At 43.4% G+C, this 21,852-nt stretch overlaps 2 protein-coding genes across 3 annotated transcripts in view; both read right to left on the minus strand.

The window, feature by feature from the left end:
• LOC110530919 (pre-mRNA-processing factor 17-like) overlaps positions 1-21,852 on the minus strand; it is a 32,786-nt gene that overhangs the window by 7,151 nt on the left and 3,783 nt on the right. Inside the window, exons 8-15 of the mRNA XM_036986869.1 lie at positions 19,401-19,475; positions 16,733-16,751; positions 14,317-14,418; positions 13,579-13,694; positions 13,126-13,259; positions 8,566-8,582; positions 3,866-3,925; positions 2,519-2,663 (exon numbers count right to left, since the gene is read on the minus strand). Of these exons, the coding sequence (XP_036842764.1) occupies positions 2,519-2,663; positions 3,866-3,925; positions 8,566-8,582; positions 13,126-13,259; positions 13,579-13,694; positions 14,317-14,418; positions 16,733-16,751; positions 19,401-19,475 (668 nt within the window). The remainder of the gene's footprint in view (positions 1-2,518; positions 2,664-3,865; positions 3,926-8,565; positions 8,583-13,125; positions 13,260-13,578; positions 13,695-14,316; positions 14,419-16,732; positions 16,752-19,400; positions 19,476-21,852) is intronic.
• Positions 4,570-5,852, minus strand: LOC118965516 (piggyBac transposable element-derived protein 4-like). Of its 2 annotated transcripts, none has more exons than XM_036985463.1 (2): positions 5,035-5,852; positions 4,570-4,914 (listed from the first exon to the last, which is right to left on the minus strand). In XM_036985463.1, exons 1-2 carry the CDS (start codon positions 5,511-5,513, stop codon positions 4,875-4,877), a joined length of 519 nt encoding a protein of 172 aa, XP_036841358.1. In that variant the 5' UTR covers positions 5,514-5,852; the 3' UTR covers positions 4,570-4,874. The 2 variants fall into 2 exon arrangements, with proteins under 2 accessions (XP_036841358.1, XP_036841359.1); XM_036985464.1 differs by having other exon boundaries at positions 4,891-4,914; positions 5,025-5,852.

Below are 21,852 nucleotides of genomic sequence, written 5' to 3' on the forward strand. Positions count from 1 at the left end.
AATAGTACGTAACTATAAACATGGGACCACGCAGCCATCATACCGCTCAGGAAGGAGACACGTTCTGTCTCCTTGAGATGAACATACTTTGGTGCGAAAGGTGCAAATCAATCACAGAACAACAGCAAAGGACCTTGTGAAGATGCTGGAGTAAACGGGTACAAAAGTATCTATATCCATAGTAAAATGAGTCCTATATTGACATAACCTGAAAGGCAGCTCAGCTAGGAGGAAGCCACTGCTCTAAAACCGCGATAAAAAAGCCAGACTACGGTTTGCAACTGCACATGGGGACAAAGATCATACAATTGAGAAATATTCTTTGGTCTGATGAAACAAAAAATAGAACCGTTTGGCCATAATGACCATCGTTATGTTTGGAGGAAATGGGGGAGGCTTGCAAGCCGAAGAACACCATCACAACTGTGAAGCACGGGGGTGGCAGCATCATGTGGGGGTGTTTTGCTGCAGGAGGGACTGGTGCACTTCACAAACTAGATGGCCTCATGAGGGAGTAAAAATTATGTGGATATACTGAAGCAACATCTCAATACATCAGTCAGGAAGTTAAAGCCTGGTCACAAATGGGTCTTCCAAATGGACAATGACCCAAGCATACTTCCAAAGTTGTGGCAAAGTTGCTTAAGGACAACAAAGTCAAGGTATTGGAGTGGCCATCACAAAACCCTGACCTGAATCCTATAGAAATGTGTGGGCAAAACTGAAAAAGCGTGTGCGAGCAAGGAGGCCTACAAACCTGACTCAGTTACACCAGCTCTGTCAGGAGGAATGGGCCAAAATTCACCCAACTTATTGTGGGAAGCTTGTACCTGAAAGGTTTGACCCAAGTTAAACAATTTAAAGGCAATGCTACCAAATACTAATTCAGTGTATGTAAACTTCTGACCCACTCGGAATGTGTGATGAAAGAAAAGCTGAAATAAATAATTCTCTACTATTATTCTGACATTTCACATTCTTAAAATAAAGTGGTGATCCTAACTGACCGGGAATATTTAATAGGATTAAATGTCAGAAATTGTGAAAAATGTATTTGGCTAAGGTGTATGTAAACGTCCAACTTGAACTGTATGTAAGAATGCTGTTCATTGACTACAGCTCAGCATTCAACACCATAGTACCCTCAACTCATCATTAAGTTTGAGACCCTCAATCCTGGACTTCCTGACGGGCCACCTCCAGGTGGTGAAGGTAGGAAACAACATCTCCACTCCACTGATCCTCAATACTGGGGCCCACAAGGGTGCATTCTCAGCCCCCTCCTGTACTCCATGTTCACCCATGACTGTGTGGCCACACACGCCTCTCTCTCAATCATCAAGGCTGCAGACGACACAACAGTGGTAGGCTTGATTACCAACAACAACATGACAGCCTACAGGGAGGAGTTGAGGGCCCTCGAAGTGTGGTGTCAGGAAAATACACTCCCACTCAATGTCAGCAAAACAAAAAAAGAGATGATCGTGGACTTCAGGAAACAGCAAAGGGAGCAGCCCCTTATCCACATCAACGCAACAGCAGCAGTGGAGAAGTTCAAAAAAACTGTTCATATCACTGACAATCTGACAATCTGAAATGGTCCCCGCACAGTTTTCAGCCTCAGGAGGCTGAAAAAATGTGGCCTGCCAACATAAACCCTCGCTAACTTTTACAGGTGCACCATTGAGAGCATCCGGTCGGGCTGTATCACCGCCTGGTACGGCAACTGCACCGCCCACAACAGCAAGGCTCTCCGGAGGGTGGTGAGTCTTCCCAACGCATCACCGGGGGCAAACTGCCCTCCAGGACACTTACACCACCCGATGTCACAGGAAGGCAAAAAAAGATAATCAAGGACAATAACCACCGAGCCGAGCCCCTGCCTGTTCACCCCGCTATCATCCAGAAGGCGAGGTCAGTACAGGTGCATCAAAGCAGGGACAGAGGGATTGAAAAACAGCTTCTCTCTCTCAAGGCTATCAGATTGTTAAACAGCTACCACTAGCACAGAGAGGTGGCTGTCTACCTACAGACTTGATATCATTGGCCACTTTATTAAATGGAACACTGGTCACTTTAATAACGGCACTTTAAGAATGGTTACATATCTCACATTACTCATCTCATATGTATACTTCACTATCTATTGCATCCGTCACTGCTCATCCATATATTTTATACTTATGTTCTTTACTAGATTATGTGTATTAGGTTTTGTTGTGGAATTGTCAGATATTGCCTGTTAGATACTGCTGCACTGTCAGATCTAGAAGCATAAATATTTTGCTACACTCGCAATAACATCTGCTAACCATGTGTATGTGACCAAAAACATTTTGATTTTGATTTAGGGGGCGATGTCACTGAACATCAGAACCCTGAACCCCTGGTTCATATTCTAGGGAAAAAGGGAGGGACTACCCGAATTTGTCCAATAAGAAACTTTTGTTTCGTTGCAGAACGTTTTGCTACTGTTTGCAATGGTGTGCTCTAATGAATGAGACTCTGCGTGTCTTACCTCATGTCTGGGGAGAAGTCCACCTGGCAGGCATTGCCAGCCACCATGTGGCCCTTGAAGATCTTCTTCTTGTTCAGACGGAAACGGTTCTGGGCTCCAAAGATCAGGATTTGGTTGTCCATGGACTGGCAGGCCAGCCACTTACCTACGAGGGGAGAAAATACAATATCATTTAGAAAAACGGTTTGATTTAGAGTTATTCAGAGTGCAGTTTTAGTTTGAGCTTGCTGATGTTAGGAGTTGAGTCCAGGTCAGGACTTCTCCAATGGGCCTGGGCCAAGGCATTTCAAAACAACATATTTCTGTTCAACCTTTTTCAGAGTATGAAAAGCAGCTCATGCATTTGAGCTCAGTTTTGTTTGGAATGGGATACAACTGTAGAAATAAAATCGTACAAATCTTTCCTAGGCAGATTGAGCAAGTCGAACAAGCCAGGTTGGTTGAGCTCAAGAAAATGCTCGTTTTTATGGTCTGTATGAGTGGACCACCACAGAAGATGGCACTGGCAGCTCTTCTCCCTAACCACTTGAGAAAGATGAGCCTTCCCTTTGGAAAATATGAAGACTTTTGATGACCGAATGCCAGCTTGCGTTACGTCCCAAATGACATCCAATTCCCTATGTAGTGCACTACTTTGGTCCCTGTTCAAAAATAGTGCACTACATAGTGAATATGTCACTATTTGGGACACACTTGTATGCTAGCAACCCTCCCGTCTCTCTCCTTCTCAGACACAGGGACTCAGTAACAGCAATGCTGGTTGGGCAGCCGTGCCAAAGCATTTCAAGAATCACTGCGCTTCTTGAAAAGAAACATGATGGAAATTACTAGTGTGTGTGTGTGTGAGTTCCACTGCGTGCGTGTCCTGCCTTTCTGAGCCCTTCACTACCAAACCCACATAAAAAGGATGCCATTATCCCAAAATGTGGATGAGAAACGGATTAAAATAACTGGGCCAATTTCGCCCGACTGCTCCGACCTCAGCTCTCTATTGTTAAAGTGGAGAGAAAATAACAACGATAAGAGGAAGAAAGGCTCCATACGCAGTCCCAGCTAGGGCTGCTGCCTGGCTGCCATTTAGGAGTGGAGCTGTGGGGGACAGAGTGAAGTGGTCTGCTCTCCCAGTGAGAGTTCATCCATTATTTAGACTAAAGAGAAACAATCCATGTCAGGACAAATATGAACAGCTCAGAGAAAGATATGGGGGACGAGAGCATGGGGGAGAGGGGTAGGAAGGGGGGAATAGAACAAATAAAAAGCCAAGTGCCAGAATATGTACACTGATCTCTCTCTCTGTCTGTGTGTGTGTGTGTGTGTGTGTGTGTGTGTGTGTCTGTCTCCACTCACCATTGGGTGAGAGTGTTACAGCAGGCATTGAGTGCATACTGGGTTCTGCGATGTACTTAATAGAACTACCCCCCTACTTTGTGCAATTTCCGCCTGAAGACATACCCAAATCTAACAGCCTGTAGCTCAGGCACAGAACCAAGTATATGCATATTCTTGGTACCATTTGAAAGAAAACACTCTGAAGTTTGTGTAAATGTGAATTGAATGTAGGAGAATAACACACACTAGATCTGGTTTAGATAAAACTATGGAAAAAAACATGCGTTTTTTCTATTTATTTTTGTATCATCATCTTTCAAATGAACAAGATAAAACAAAAATTCAGATAAGATGATGGGGACAATTTTCTTGAAAAAATTAAGAGGGCAACAGTACTTGTGCAAAATTTCAGAATGATAACTTCCAAAATGAGTGTGCTACATAACATTTATTATAAAGTCACCCAGGTGTCCCACACAAGTAGACCAAATGTACCCAAGTGGCCAAATTGGTGAAGTACACATTTTGAAACCAATAACTATATACAAAATACCAAAATGGTATTCTAACACACCCCCCCCACAAAAATTTAAAAAATTTATGAAATTTTAAAAATTTCTGAAAAAAATTTTGAATTTTTTTTAAAAAAAAATTTCAAAAAAAAATTTGAAATTTTTTTGTAAACATTTTTTTTTTTTTAAATGTTATGAAAAAAAATATATATATACACATTTACAAAGTAACATGGGTAACTATTTACACACTTTTACACATCCTCAGTCCTGTATCAAATAGGAAAAACAGGAAAAACAACCTAGAAAGGCAAAAACCTAGGAAGAAACAAGGCAATGAGGGGTGGCCAGTCCTCTTCTGGCTGTGCCGGGTGGAGATCACAGTGTTTGTAGAGTGTGCAACAGTACAGCACCCCAAGAGAAAAAAATGTACAGTTTAGGGTTCCATAGCCGCAGGCAGAACAGTTGAAACTGGAACAGCGGCAAGGCCAGGTGGACAGCAAGGAGTCATCATGTCAGGTAGTCCTGAAGCATGGTCCCAGGGGTTCAAGTCCACTGAGAGAAAGGAGAGAAAGAGAGCAGACTTAAATTCACACAAGACACCGGATAAGACAGGAAAAAATACTCCAGATATAAGATATAGCTCAGCTAGACTGCAGACAGACCTTCACACACCTGACAACATGATCCCCACTGAAGGACTTGTGGATAGTGGAGCACATCACCACCTCTCTGGTATCCATCCACTTTACAAAAAGCAGGCCATCTTCACGGATCCATCGCATGCTCCCCCGCTCAGCCCGCTTAGGCATGTCGTTCACCTTAGTCTTCGGAAAGCCCACCCTGTTGGTACGAATGGTGCCACAAGCCCATACATCCAGCTTCCTTAGGTCTGCAAACAGGGTAGGGCTTGTGTAGAAGTTATCCACAAACAGTTTGTAGCCCTTCCCTAGCAGTTGAAAATCCAATAACTCCATTACAGAGTCATAGCTGAGTCCCTTACCGGTAGCAAAACTGTTCTTCCCCTCGTAGACAAAGAAATTGCATGTGTAGGCACATACAGAATCAGCCAAAACAAACAGCTTGTAACCCCACTTGGTTGGTTTGTTTCTCATGTATTGTTTGAGGCCAATTCTTGCCTTTGAGGCTACCATCCTCTCATCGATTGACACGTTCTGGGCAGGCTGAAAGTACGTCTTGCAGGCCTCGACGATGCTGTGGTAGAGCGGTTCACCTGAGGTCCTGGCTTCCTTTTCGGCCTGAAAGTTGGTTGTGGTGGCTCCACATCATCTTCTAGGATGGTGTGCCAACGCCCTTCTGTCCCTCTGTTAGTGGGTGGCACACTTCCCCTCTTCCTCTTCACACCTCTAGATGGCCCGGGAGGTGTGGAGCCAGAGACAGCAGGGGTACAGCTGGATGAACCAGCTTCAGAGGGGGATGGACACCTTGGCACTGGGGGCTCCCAGTCGGAGTCAGTGCCACTGTGAAAGAAAATGTTCAGTTAGAATAGTTTCACATATGAGCCCTGTATCAACAGCTATAATAAACATACATATAGAGTACAGGGAGTAGCCCTGTATCAACAGCTATAATAAACATGCATATTGAGGACAGGGAACATAAAGTGCTGTTCCATATCACTTTGGCAATTGATGTGGGCCTGCCTCAAAATAGGCTATTTGGGTAGACCATGCGTTCTCAAAGAAACAGGCACTCACAATGACAAGCTAACGTGCACTTTAGCCATTTCATTACATCGCTATATATTGCTAATAAAATGTAAAAACAGCTATAATAAACATGTATATAAAGTGCTGTTCCACATCAACTGACAAAGTGAAATGGGCCAGCCCCAAAATAGGCTATTTGGGTAGACCATGCGTTCTCAAAGAAACAGGCACTCACAATGACAAGCTAACGTGCACTTTAGCCATTTCATTACATCGCTATATATTGCTAATAAAATGTAAAAACAGCTATAATAAACATGTATATAAAGTGCTGTTCCACATCAACTGACAAAGTGAAATGGGCCAGCCCCAAAATAGGCTATTTGGGTAGACCATGCGTTCTCAAAGAAACAGGCACTCACAATGACAAGCTAACGTGCACTTTAGCCATTTCATTACATCGCTATATATTGCTAATAAAATGTAAAAACAGCTATAATAAACATGTATATAAAGTGCTGTTCCACATCAATTGACAAAGTGAAATGGGCCAGCCCCAAAATAGGCTATTTAGGTAGACCATGCGTTCTCAAAGAAACAGGCACTCACAATGACAAGCTAACGTGCACTTTAGCCATTTCATTACATCGCTATATATTGCTAATAAAATGTAAAAACAGCTATAATAAACATGTATATAAAGTGCTGTTCCACATCAATTGACAAAGTGAAATGGGCCAGCCCCAAAATAGGCTATTTAGGTAGACCATGCGTTCTCAAAGAAACAGGCACTCACAATGACAAGCTAACGTGCACTTTAGCCATTTCATTACATCGCTATATATTGCTAATAAAATGTAAAAACAGCTATAATAAACATGTATATAAAGTGCTGTTCCACATCAATTGACAAAGTGAAATGGGCCAGCCCCAAAATAGGCTATTTAGGTAGACCATGCGTTCTCAAAGAAACAGGCACTCACAATGACAAGCTAACGTGCACTTTAGCCATTTCATTACATCGCTATATATTGCTAATAAAATGTAAAAACAGCTATAATAAACATGTATATAAAGTGCTGTTCCACATCAACTGACAAAGTGAAATGGGCCAGCCCCAAAATAGGCTATTTGGGTAGACCATGCGTTCTCAAAGAAACAGGCACTCACAATGACAAGCTAACGTGCACTTTAGCCATTTCATTACATCGCTATATATTGCTAATAAAATGTAAAAACAGCTATAATAAACATGTATATAAAGTGCTGTTCCACATCAATTGACAAAGTGAAATGGGCCAGCCCCAAAATAGGCTATTTAGGTAGACCATGCGTTCTCAAAGAAACAGGCCCTCACTCACAATGGCTAGCTAACGTGTACTTTAGCCATTTTTGCAAATAAAATGTAAAAACAATCACTAATAATATTTTATATTAAAGTCAAACAACGGCATTAGCATGAGAGCAACTTACCAGTCCAAAACGATGTCCTCTCCGTTCAAAAAATATGCCTCAGTTTCAGAATCGAAACTATGAGAGCTAATGGAGTCTTCAATCTCTGCCAAATCTGTCTCACTTTCCCGGTCAATCTCTTCCAAAATCATTTCTACATTCGTGTATCTAGTCTTAGAGGTAGCTTTCTTAGACTTATTTGCCATTTTATTCGCGAAATAAACAGTTGAAGTAGCAAATTACTGAAAAACGTCTGTGCGTAATTAGAGTCACTCCTTCACGGTTCAATTGGCAATGGCGAAAGAACGGTCTTTACGCCAGCATCCAGTGAATAGGTTTGTCTTACAACAATGAATCATGGGATATTTCCAGTTACATCTGCTCATTGGCTATCTACCCAGCTAGATTTCAAGAAGATCAGTGGTCATTGGGTTAAAATAGAGTCAATCAACAAGACAGTGGTCATATAATTGCTGCGCAATGGGCTCCTCACGTGTTGTCTTCCAATCGGTATTACCATATCGATAGAGCCCGCAAAATGGCCCATCAGGGTTGATTGCGTTCCAAACAAAGAGTTGATTGCAAGTAAACCAAACATGACTGGAAAGAGAGGGAAAAGACGAGGAAAAGAGAGTCTCTTTACGTTGGACGTTACTTTGAAAATTGTATGACAGGAAATTCAACGAGATAAGCGTTCACAAAATGTTTCGTGTTAGGCTATAAAACATGGATTTAACCGAACAAACGACCATTCATTGTGTAACAATGAGCCTTGGGATTGCAACCAGAGCAAGATCTTCAAAGGTAAACGATTTATTTCAATGCAATCTGTGACTTTGTTACGCAAGTGCTGGTTGAATAAGTAGTTTGATATGGGGGTCTATGCTCAGATAAACGCAGCTTATTATTTCGCAATAAATTATTTTTTAAATATGACAACGCAGTTGGATTAGCAAGATTCTAGGCTTTTGAAGCATGTGAGACACTTGTATTTTCATGAATGTTTAATATGACTATTTGTGGCGAACACCGTATGTTGTTGAATTCAAACCCGGATCCGGGATCGGTAGATCAGAGAGGTTAAAGTCCACGGGAATGTCCCTGTAAAACATAGCACGGTCACAAATCAGTTAAGAGTACAGTCAAGTACGGTCCAAAGGTCAACCATGACATTACTGGCATAAGTATTGACAACTAGCGGCAATGCTCTCAGGTTGAAAACATTCACAAAGTCATGCAATGCAGCTTGAGCTGTTTCTAAGCAGGACATGATTCTAGCAGACATCCAAATTATAACACTGACAGTACAGCTAGGATCCATACAGTGCTGGCATTACAATTTTCATTGGGAAACCAGATTTCTAAGGGACTTGTTTGCAGTTCCTACCGCTTTCACTGGATGTCACCAGTCTTTAGAAATTGGTTGAGGTTATTCCTTTGTGTAATGAAGAAGTACGGCCATCTTGAATGAGTCTCACTCGAAGTGGACTTTTTGAGAGGCACATGACTGAAAAAGTAGCGTCAGTTGGTTTCTTCCTGTATTGAACTTAGATCATCCCGTCTTCAATTTGATCGATTATTAACATTTAAAAATACCTCAAGTTGTATGACAAAAGTAGTTTGAAATGTTTTGGCAAAGTTTACAGGTAACTTTTGAGATATTTTGTAGTGACGTTGCGCAAGTTGGAAGCTGTGTTTTTCTGGATCAAACACGGCAAATAAATTGACATTTTGGATATATATCGACGGAATTAATTGAACAAAGGGACCATTTGTGATGTTTATGGGACATATTGGCGTACCAACAAAAGAAGCTTGTCAAAGGTAAGGCATGATTAATATTTTATTTCTGCGTTTTGTGTCACGCCTGCAGGGTTGAAATATGCTACTCTCTTTGTTTACTGTTGTGCTATCAGCAGATAATAGCATTTTACGCTTCGCTTAAAAGCCTTTTTGAAATCTGACATGTTGGCTGGATTCACAACGAGTGTAGCTTTAATTTGGTATCTTACATGTGTGATTTAATGAAAGTTTGATTTGATTTGGCGCTCTGCATTTTCCCTGGCTATTGGCCAAGAGGGACGCAAGCGTCTTGCCTATCCCAGAGGTTAACTGAATTGCCTAGTTAAATAAATAAATAAAAATACTAAAATAAAAGTTTGCTTAAACGTTAGCATCCAATTAAATCTACACTTTCCCTCTCTGTCCTCGTGCTCTCCCTTTCTCAACCCTCCACTCTCAGAATTTTAGAGTCAAATGGAGGTATGTTGTTCTTGGGTCTGCCCAGCATCAACCAACTACCTGGTCCTGTCCCACCTGGCTGCCTGCGTGACAGACACCAACCCCTGTGGCAGCCTGCAGATTGTCTATGACTGTGACTAACATCGTGTGTGCGTGTTGACTTGATCCTCCTCTCCCCTCACTCAGTAGTCTCGAAAGCCCGACCCTAGGAAGCAACAGTGACTAGGGTCTGATTTCAATGACAGACTCTTTGGCAACTTCAATAAAGGGAAGGGGGAAAAAAGGTTGGATTTGGTCGGGCTTGAGACTGCTCACTCAGTGGGAGGCTGTCTATATGGACTGAGGCCATCTGTCTCGCTCCCTCTTCCATCCCTCCGTCCCCCCTCTCTCTCAGACAACAAGTGGTTGTGGTTTAGAGTAGCAGTTCTATCCTATAAAACACCAGCTAGGCCTATCTCCACCCAACAAACCCGGAACAGAAGGAAAGGGACAGGCATTTTCAAACCAGGGGGAACTACAGAAAAATAACTGTCTATGATCCTGAATACAACACCTTATCAACATAACATGTACATGGAGTCGGTCGTAGGATTAAACAAGACAAAATGTAGAGCATGTGCAGATACACACGCAACCCAAAATGGCCCCCTGAGCGGAGTGCTGGCTGACGTCAACAGCAGAGAAGTCAGGCCAAACTAAGTCTCTGAACACAAGCGAAACACATGAAATCTCCTCTCAGAGCTCCAAAAATAACCCTGCTCTCAATGTGTCTGCATTGCTGGGAAAGAGACGGATAGAGCTAGGAGAGAAAAAGAACAAGGATAGGAACAACACCACCAGTTTGTAGTGGACTGCCGCTATTTCCTCCCAGTTTGTTTTGTTAATAAAGCTCATAAACCGTCAGGTGAAGTTGTGTTCCTGAAGACCCTAACTTTCCCCAGTCAGTCCTAATCTACATTAACAGCTTCACTCAGAGTAGGACTGCTGATCTATGATCAGGTCCCCTTGTCCATGTAATCGAATTCATTGTGATTTACAAGACAAAACATATCCTAAAATCAGCACTCCTGTGACACTTGGATCAAAAGGGCCCCTGGTTTATATCTTACCCTCTACAGTGTCTAATGGAATTGATCCATAGGGGGTGCAGAGTCTGTAGCCACCGGGGGAAAGTTGGCAGTAACTCTCTGTGTGTGTAAATGATGTGTTTATAATAAGGACTTGATACCCCTTGCTGGCATAGTGAGGTACACTGTATTGATTCTAAATCGTCCCCAGCCCATCTCTACATCTGCAACAAATATACCTCAACTACTGACAGCCAGCCCCAAGAGAGCTCTTCACTCTGTGGGTGTGTTGTCCACAAAAGGAGCCAAGGGGGTGGTAGAGTTTGTGATATGCCTGTGTGTAAACAAGGACTCATTCCTGTCTCATTCCAAATCCCCATATTTCCCAAATTCACACAACTTACCAACATGTCAGTGATGTGACTCCATGTTTATTTCTGCCTAATTCAGCTGAGCTGGGGAGAGGGGGAGTCCAGAGCCAGCCAGGTGGTATCCAGGGGAGACAGAGTGGGGGCAGTAAAGCCTTTCGTTGGCACGGGTTCTTCTCTCCACCATAACAAACCTCTCTCGCACCTCCACTACACTCCCAAAGCCCCTGAGAGGATCCTGAGTGTGAGATTTGAGTGGATTGCAAAGCCAAAAGACTGTGCATGTTTCACACTCTACCCTAACAAGCACATTCTATTGTGAAAGATAACAAGTGCAAGTACAATGTCTCCAATCAACTATCAAAACTACAGCAGAGACCCAAACGGTGGATGTGCACTCAAGCCCTTCGCGCACATAGGCTGCGTTTACACAGGCAGCCCAACTGATCTTTTGCCCAATTATTGTCAAAAGAGCTGACCTGGTTGGTCAAAAGACCAATTAGTGGAAAAAGATCAGAATTGGGCTGTCCAAGAGTGCATATCACTCCCTTCTCACCAACCAAACCTACTCCCTCCACAGACTCCACTACTAAACCCACACCTGGCACCCTCTTCCTACCAGTCAATCCTACAGCTTAAACACACACGCCAATCGGATATTGCAGAAAGATTCACAACTGATTGAAAAATAGGTATTTAGTGGAATCTGTGTTCCCTCTAAGAATCGTTGTGAAATGCCCAGCCGTCATCGGGTCTTAAATATTTATCATCTTAGCGGTAATCACACCAGCGTTTGTTTATCACCATGGGAACCAAGCTAATTTGCAAGTCGTTCTCGGCGAGCTTTGTGATTGGCAGTTGAGTGGAAAGACAGAACATGAATGTCTAAAACAAGGTGTCAAACATATGGCCTGCGGGCTGGATCTGGCTCGCGAGGGGGTCCAATCTGGCCCACGGTTGGTTTAAAAAAAATAAAAAAGGGGAACTATATGTACTTTAAAATGACTAAAACCAAATGGAAAATGTGTAGAAATAATAATGGACATGTATTCATACATTGACTGTCTAGCTTGGTAATTATCACTGTGAACCACAGGAGGCTGAGGAGGGGAGAACGGCCGGGACGTTGCAAATGGTATGGCATCAAACATATGGAGATACCATTCCACAAATTCCGCTCGTCATTACCACGAGCCCTAATTAAGATGCCACCAACCTCCTGTGCTGTGCAGTCAACGGCCCTACATTCATACAGTTTCTTGACTGTCCCGCTCACTAATAATCACTACACTCAGGGAGCATCAACAAAAAATAATAAAAAAAATGGACAGAGGACTATTGTTATTTATTTTAAATTGGACGGCATGGAAATAACACATTTTAAGTACGGCCCTTTGGACATCGTTGAAGACCGAATACCGACCCGGGACAAAATTAGTTTGACACCGCTGGTGTAAGCCCTTTTAGTATTTGTTTTTGATAAAAATCTAAACACGTCATGAGCAAATAAGTAAACATGAGAGCAGAACAAGAGCAGTTATGTAAGACCCTGACATTACAAGCTAGGCACGTCACTAGAAGAGGGGACTTCGAGGACTTCAACAGTAATGAACTTCCCATGACCTGCCACCCATAGCAGCACCCTAACCCAATTCAACCACACACATTCCTCCTCCACTCTCATTTACACTTTATTACTTGTGAAACGCTCTTTGGCAATGAGTTCAGTTTGCAGAGAGGCATCTAGAACACTGTCAGGACAAGCTGTTGGCTCCAATGTACCAGCAAGCTACATTATGCAAATGAAGTATAATACCAAGAGTGATGCTACTCATCAACAATGTTGTTGAATCATCTCCATCTCATAACTAACGGCGCTGATTCAGGCCGTCAGCCAATACACACAAGCTTAAAAGCTACGGTAGGGTCGGTGCAGACAAGCTCGGCAGTCTCTTGTTCGTCACTTACCACTCCCACACGCGGAGGGACTTGTCGTCAGATGTGCTGACGAAACGGCGGTTCTCATCCACAAATGTGATGGTGTTGACCGCTCCCAGGTGACGGTCATACTCCTGAACCACCTCTCCTGTCCTCACGTCCCACTGGGGGAGGATGCACAGGATAGAGAGAAGAGATCAATTAATAGATATTGAAACAGGTTAAACGCACACCGGTAATGTGAACAATAAATTACACAACACTCCTGTCATAGACCAACACACCAATATTACAGTTTAATAAGGTGACAAAATGATTCAAAAATAGAGAGGGAGAGAGATTGTCTGTTTAAAGAGTGAATTGCTTTTCCAGCGAGGGGACTCTGCCTAGTAGGTTGTTGTCTTTCACAGATCTCTCGCTCTCTCTCTCTCTCTCTCTCGTATTGCCACCAGCCTCTAGGTAGCATGTGTGTCATGACAGTACCTGAACAATCATCTTATCAGACATGCCAGCCACAAACAGATTCTGCTTGTCTTCATCTGGGTTGAACTTGACGCAGTATGGCACCTTTCTGTTGGTGAAGCGGGAGATACACTGGCCTGTGGAAAGACAGTTTACTACGCGACAGGAACCCACACAGATTGTCTGCAACACACATTGTCATCATTATAAAGCAGAAACACCCAGCCATAACTTCCCGGTGGCATTATGGCAATTCAACCAGATTTGTCAAAACCAACATGCTCAATACAGTTGATGAATTCTCATTAATAATGTGGCATTTTCAATTAATCAACACAAGTTGACTGAATGTAAATTAAAATGTCCCCTAACCATACAGCTTGTTGACTCGTACACAAGGCGCTATGACAAGTCAGTGGTTCTACAGAACAACAAGTGTCAGATGAGTCTCTCTACTGCCCTCTACTGGGAGAGCAGAGACTCTCCCTGGTCCCAATGGTAGTACACAGATCTACACAACATACTTCTATCTGAATGTTCAACCATGCTGGCCACCTTCAGCAGGGCACAACATTATGGAACATTCTCATAGAATTGTGCTAAACAGAACTGACACGCTTCTCTGAATGTCAAGTAATTTGTGAAAGCTCTTATTTGTGCCATTTCTATCATTGCCACGACTGTTCTGTTCAATGACAGTCCCCAGATATGGTGGAACATTTGTGGCAATTCTATCATGGTCACCACGACTGAACCGACCTGTCTCGGTGTCCCAGAGTTTGAGGTAGCGGTCGTAGGCTGCACTCATGTACTGAGACCCAGTGTTGTTAAAGCAGATATCCCGCACTGCTTTACTGTGGCCTGGGGGGAGAGACACAGACACTGTTATTCTGTCCAAGACCCTGATCAGACTGCCTTTCAAATCACATTCATAGGTGGAATATGTACTCACAGACAGAGAAAAAAAGGGTAAGAAAGAGATTGAAAGCCAAAGTGGAACTGATGGTCAGAGAGAAGAGGTGGGTGGGGAGAGGGGGAGGGTGCATCAAGGAAGAAAAACAAGCTTAAGCATAAAGGGGACATGGAGTGAGAAGCGCTCTACAATACCCCACTTTCCCTTAACTCATCCCCCTGGTCTCCACTCCTTCCTAAGTCTATCCCTCCTTCTCACACTCTCCCTCCCATCTGTTTAGAGTTGAAGTCAGAAGTTTACATACACCTTAGCCAAATACATTTAAACTCAGTTTTTCACAATTCCTGACTATTAATCATATGAAAAATTCCCTGTCTTAGGTCAGTAAGGATCACCACTTTATTTTAAGAATGTGAAATGTCAGAATAATAGTAGAGATAATGATTTATTTCAGCTTTTATTTATTTCATCACATTCCCAGTGGGTTAGAAGTTTACATACACTCAATTAGTATTTGGTAGCATTGCCTTTAAATTGTTTAACTTGAGCTAACATTTTGGGTAGCCTTCCACAAGCTTCCCACAATAAGTTGGGTGAATTTTGGCCCCTTCCTCCTGCACCAGTCCGTCCTGCAGCAAAGCACCCCCACAACATGATGCTTCCACCCCCGTGCTTCATGGTTGGGATGGTGTTCTTCGTCTTGCAAGCATAACCTTTTCCTCCAAAAATAACAATGGTCATTATGGCCAAACAGTTCCATTTTTGTTTCATCAAACCAGAGGACATTTCTCCAAAAAGTACAATCTTTGTCCCAATGTGCAGTTGCAAACCGTAGTCTGGCTTTTTTTTAATGGCGGTTTAGGAGCAGTGGCTTCTTCCTTGCTGAGCGGCCTTTCAGGTTATGTCGATATAGGACTCGTTTTACTGTGGATATAGATACTTTCGTACCTGTTTCCTCCAGCATTTTCACAAGGTCCTTTGCTGTTGTTCTGGGATTGATTTGCACTTTTGCATCATGGTGTTTATACTTGCGTACTATTGTTTGTACAGATGAACGTGGTACCTTCAGGCGTTTGGAAATTGCTCCCAAGGATGATCCAGACTTGTGGAGGTCTACAATGTTTTCTGAGGTCTTGGCTGATTTCTTTTGATTTTCCCATGATGTCAACCAAAGAGGCACTGAGTTTGAAGGTAGGCCTTGAAATACATCCACAGATACACCTCCAATTGACTCAAATGATGTCAATTAGCCTATCAGATGCTTCTAAAGCCATGACGTAATTTTCTGAAATTTTCCAAGCTGTTTAAAAGGCACAGTCAACTTAGTGTATGCAATTTCTGACCTACTGGAATTGTGATACAGTGAATTACAAGTGAAATAATCGATTTGCAAACAATTGTTGGAAAAATTACTTGTGTCATGCACAAAGTAGATGTCCTAACCGATTAGCCTAAACTATAGATTAACAAGAAATTTGTGGTGGTTGAAAAACGAGTTTTAATGACTCCAACCTAAGTGTATGTAAACTTCCGACTTCAACTGTATGTGTGTGCGTATCTATAGAGTCATGTTAAGTAACGTCTGGTCCCGCTGGTCTCTCTCTCCCCCCTCAGGCGCCCCTCTTGTTAAGAAAGCCTACAACGGCAATAACAGGTTCCCGTCGAGGCTAGCCGTCTGTCCACGCTCTAACCAGGCCTCTCATTACTGTAAGAGCACAGACTCCTAACCCCACAGGCACTGTACAGACCTGGCTTCAGATGTGTTGTAAGGTAGGGCAAAACACACACACCCAAGCTAGACATCACCATTACACAGACGTTAGCACTTTAGTTAGCTCGCGTGCTACTCTGAAATAAGCCTACTGCGCTCTCTGAAGCTCCATTCCTGAAACACACGCACTCTTCATCTCTCCATTTCTTGCCCTCTATACACCCCTCCCCCTATCTACCCAGGGCTGTTGAATTATACATGGTGTTTGAGGGAGCCGACAGGCAGAACCACAGCCGAAGGAAAACAATCTACTCTGACAGCCCAGCCTGTCCACGGGAGGGAGGGATGGGGAGTGACCTGCATGCAATTCTTAGCTCCGTGCCTCGGTCTACTCTAAACCTATCATCAACACTCAGCGGAAAGCTTATGTTCCATTAATGTTCACTTAGCGCTCCCTCTTGAATCTACTCCACATCTTACACACACCCCCCCCCCCCCCTCCCCCAACAGTGTCAGCTCACATTCCATGAATGTATTAATGCTGAATTAACGGTCCGCCGCAACAGAGTTCTGGAATAGTGGGAAACAGGGTAATGAGATGTCACTGGTCCCTGGTTCTACCAGACACACAAACAAGCGAGGAGTCAGGGGCCCAGAGACCTTTTGACAGAACAGAGCCATCTTTACATCTAAATCCACAGGATAGAATGACTCATCTAAGCCATGGGAGAGAGAACGGGACAGATGGAAGAGTGAGAGAACAGAGGGGAAGAGAAGATGCTCCTTCTCCAAAAACACGTTGGTTTGCCTTAGAGAGACACCATTAAAATATATATATATATATATATATATATATATATATATATATATATATATATATATATATATATATATATATATATATATATATATATATATCTGGCCAGGAAAGGGGAGATGAGGACAGGAAAAATTGAAGATCTGACTGAGTTGTTAATCACCCATAAGAGTCTAAGCCCTGTCTAAACCAGGTAGGTGGGGGTTCTACTAAGCTAAAACAATTCCATTTAAGGATCATTTTACTATTTCATTTAGAATTCTAAGACCCCTTGAAGTATAACAAAATATACACTGCTCAAAAAAAATAAAGGGAACACTTAAACAATGTAACTCCAAGTCAATCACACTTCTGTGAAATCAAACTGTCCACTTAGGAAGCAACACTGATTGACAATACATTTCACATGCTGTTGTGCAAATGGAATAGACAACAGGTGGAAATTATAGGCAATTAGCAAGACACCCCCAATAAAGGAGTGGTTCTGCAGGTGGTGACCACAGACCACTTCTCAGTTCCTATGCTTCCTGGCTGATGTTTTGGTCACTTTTGAATGCTGGCGGTGCTTTCACTCTAGTGGTAGCATGAGACGGAGTCTACAACCCACACAAGTGGCTCAGGTAGTGCAACTCATCCAGGATGGCACATCAATGCGAGCTGTGGCAAGAAGGTTTCCTGTGTCTGTCAGTGTAGTGTCCAGAGCATGGAGGCGCTACCAGGAGACAGGCCAGTACATCAGGAGACGAGGAGGAGGCCCACAACTCAGCAGCAGGACCGCTACCTCCGCCTTTGTGCAAGGAGGAGCAGGAGGAGACTGCCTGCAAAATGACCTCCAGCAGGCCACAGATGTGCATGTGTCTGCTCAAACGGTCAGAAACAGACTCCATGAGGGTGGTATGAGGGCCCGACGTCCACAGGTGGGGGTTGTGCTTACAGCCCAACACCGTGCAGGACGTTTGGCATTTGCCAGAGAACACCAAGATTGGCAAATTCGCCACTGGCGCCCTGTGCTCTTCACAGGTGAAAGCAGGTTCACACTGAGCACGTGACAGACTCTGGAGATGCCGTGGAGAACGTTCTGCTGCCTGCAACATCCTCCAGCATGGCGGTGGGTCAGTCATGGTGTGGGGTGGCATTTCTTTGGGGGGCCGCACAGCCCTCCATGTGCTCGCCGCTGGTGCGGTTGGCCCTGGGTTCCTCCTAATGCAAGACAATGCTAGACGTCATGTGGCTGGAGTGTGTCAGCAGTTCCTGCAAGAGGAAGGCATTGATGCTATGGACTGCCCCGCCCGTTCCCCAGACCTGAATCCAAATAAGCACATCTGGAACATCATGTCTCGCTCCATCCACCAACGCCACGTTGCACCACAGACAGTCCAGGAGTTGGCGGATGCTTTAGTCCAGGTCTGGGAGGAGATCCCTCAGGAGACCATCCGCCACCTCATCAGGAGCATACCCAGGCGTTGTAGGGAGGTCATACAGGCACGTGGAGGCCACACACAATACTGAGGCTCATTTTGACTTGTTTTAAGGACATTACATCAAAGTTGGATCAGCCTGTAGTGTGGTTTTCCACTTTAATTTTGAGTGTGACTTCAAATCCAGACCGCCATGGGTTGATAAATTTGATTTCCATTGATAATTTTTGTGTGATTTTGTTGTCAGCACATTCAACTCTGTAAAGAAACAAGTATTTAATAAGAATATTTCATTCATTCAGATCTAGGATGTGTTATTTTAGTGTTTCCTTTATTTTTTTGAGCAGTGTATTATAACATTATTTTAACCAAATATATTTTGGCTTACTGCTAGTAGGCCAAGCAAACACATTGAATAACTGATTCACTACATGGAACAACAGATTGTACCCCAACATTTTTAAAGTAAGAAAAATGTTGTATTTAAAAAAAAATGTTATACATGCATTTAACCTCTTATTTTTGGCACTAAACTGTCTCCACATTTACAGTACTTCCATAAAACAATTCAACTTGTCCCGGGGGACCACCAGACAAGTCTTGTGAGGCCTGTGAGTGTCCTAGAGCAAAACCACCGACATGTACCTGTTTGTGGAAAGGTGAGACAAAGGTGAGTGTGTAGACCAAACTGTTAGGACGCTACAGACAGAAGTTGACAGATCGGCTGTACCGACATCAGACGAGTCCCAAGACGCGTGTGGGGGTCGTAGAGCAAACCGGAGACCACCATGTTCGTGAGAGTGTTATCCTTCCAGAGAGGGGTCATAATAGTCTATGTAGGCCAAACCGTTTGCACACCTTTCACCGCAGATGCAGACATGCGACGGATTGAAACGCATCCAACGCAAAAAAAAGACATCTCTAGCTTAATCTAACAGATTTTGGGTCCTCAGTGAGGACTTGGATGGCAAGAGTGTTCCTTACCTTGACCTTACAGTCCATAGAGCAGGAGAGCAGCAGGTGACCTGACACAGGAAACAGACGGATAGCACTGACCCCCTAGAGAGAGAGAGAATGAGAGAGAAAGAGGTTAACGTGGGGACATAATAGATGATTAATCTGCCTGTCTTTGAGCATGCAGTTGTGTATGGTATTGCTCTTACATACATTTGCACCCAAATATACTGGCACCCTTGCACGTTCAAATAATTGCCCATTTCTTCACAAATAAATCAAAGACTGTCTTCACACTTACAATTTTAAATGTAGAAATAAAAGACAAGTGGCATGGATAAATGAATGGGCACCCCAGAGCTAGTACTTGGTTACATAGCCTTTGGCTAAGATAACTCCTGAAAAATGCTTCTTGTAGCCAGCAATGAGCTTGCTGGCTGCTGTTTTCAGCTCTCGCCATAGGTTGTGGATGGGATTCAGATCCAAACTATTCCCTGGCCACAACCTTCAACAAAGAGACAGTTTTTGGACACTGGGTTGAACATTTCACTCCCAATGGGGGATGGGGTTATTTTCTTTGAATGCGTCATCTGGTCGTTTGTAAACATAAGAAGATACCACTGCAGAAGGAGACAAGAATGACTGATTGAAATTCTCAAAAACCCACCAAAACAAGCCTAAATCCTAGTGGAAATGTTCTGTGGACCAATGACACAAAACTACAGCTCTTTAGCAATACAGATCAGTGCTGTGTTTACTAGGGATGCAACGGTACACAATATGTTGTCGAACCGTTCGGTACTCCCCAAACGGTTCAATACACACGTGAACCCGCGGAATTATGATATGCCTGTCATTTTCCTATCATTTCCAAAACGTGTCGATTGCGATGCAGACTACACGCACGTTGTACATTCAGGTCCACAGACGTGCAGCTTATGAACAGGCAAGGCAGGCAACTGCTTGGGGCCGTTAGGGGGCTCCTGAGGGCTGACAAACTTTACTCCACAGCAATGTCTCAAAATGTAGCAACTGAAGTGACCTCAACCCCACCCCCCCTTAAACAACCAATGGACGATTTGTAATGACATCTCAGTAGGAAACCTCCCTAAAAAGGGGCCCCGTGAAGCGAGGGGAACCTAAAAACAAATATTCTCCCAGCCCCGACGTGACAATGGCGAGCACTAGCGAGACAGAGAGAAGCAAATTTGAAGAGGCACTGCAGTCTTTCAAATCCGCTGTGGGGGAACATTTTGGATTCAGAGTTCAATACGACGACGAGGGTAAGACCGTAAACAAAGTACAGTCTGCAAGCATTGCTTTTGCCACCCTAGGCTACTCGAGTGAAAACACTAACATGATGTGTCATTTACGTCGCCGTCACCCGGCCGTATCCCTTGCAGGTGGAGCAAGGAGATTCCACTCCTTAGCGAAAACAACAATCTCTCACTGCTGCCTTCCAACAGCAATTTGCGACAAATTCAGAAAAACACAAAGAAATAACAAAAACAATGGGAGTATTCATAGCCAAAGATTTGCTGCCCTATTCATTGTTTAAAGGGTGATGTGTTTCTATGTTTTTTTCTTAAATAAAGATAGCGAAACTGTACCGTTACCGTAGCCCACAAACCGTGATACATACCGAACTGTGGGCCCACTGTACCGTTGCATCCCTACTGTTGAAAAGAACACAGGACAATCTAATATGAGAGGTTGAATAATGCGAGGTGAGATCTCAACACTTCAGTTGGTGGAGGGCACCTCTCAGAATTGCTGCTGAAGAGTGGGCCAAACTGCTAGTAGAAAAGTGCAGCAAGCTGATTGATGGCTAGAAGAAGTGTTTGTCTGCAGTCATCTTGGTCAAAGTCCTTGCAATCAAGTACTAGCTCCGGGGTACCAATAATTCTGTTCATTACATTTGTCTTTATTTTCTAAACTAAATTTGTAAACTTAAGTGTACAAAATGTAATTGCTTGTGCAATGTTGAAAAGCCAATAAGTTGTGGAGACCAGCGGTGTCCCAATTTCAAATTATTTTTTATAAGAAATAGGTAATTACTCTGGAAAAGTGCAAGGATGCCAATATCTTTGGATGCAACTGAGTGACCGATGAGTGTTCCCTCACTCAACCTCTGAAAAGTAGGTTTGGGCGGTCTCAAGATTGTCATAACATTTCTTCTCATATTGGGGTATAGGGTATTACTGGAAGTGCACACAAGAGGCGCCCTTTCTTTCAAAAAGCAAAAAAAAATGGAATAATGATTTACACACAAAACACATTTAGGGAGCAGGGATCTTGATCCAGGAGGGGATTGATTGTCTCTGCTGTAACCAAGAAGCTTGATGTTGCAAGCCATCCACTTAGCAAACCAAATGCATAGCTGGAGCCCTGAGCTGGAGATAATTTATTTGGCACATCTTAGATAGTGAACCCAAACTTCAGGGTGCCCCAACCCTGTGTGTTTGCATATATGATAATAACC

This window comes from Oncorhynchus mykiss, chromosome 8, assembly GCF_013265735.2.
Source record: "Oncorhynchus mykiss isolate Arlee chromosome 8, USDA_OmykA_1.1, whole genome shotgun sequence".
NCBI lineage: Eukaryota > Metazoa > Chordata > Actinopteri > Salmoniformes > Salmonidae > Oncorhynchus > Oncorhynchus mykiss.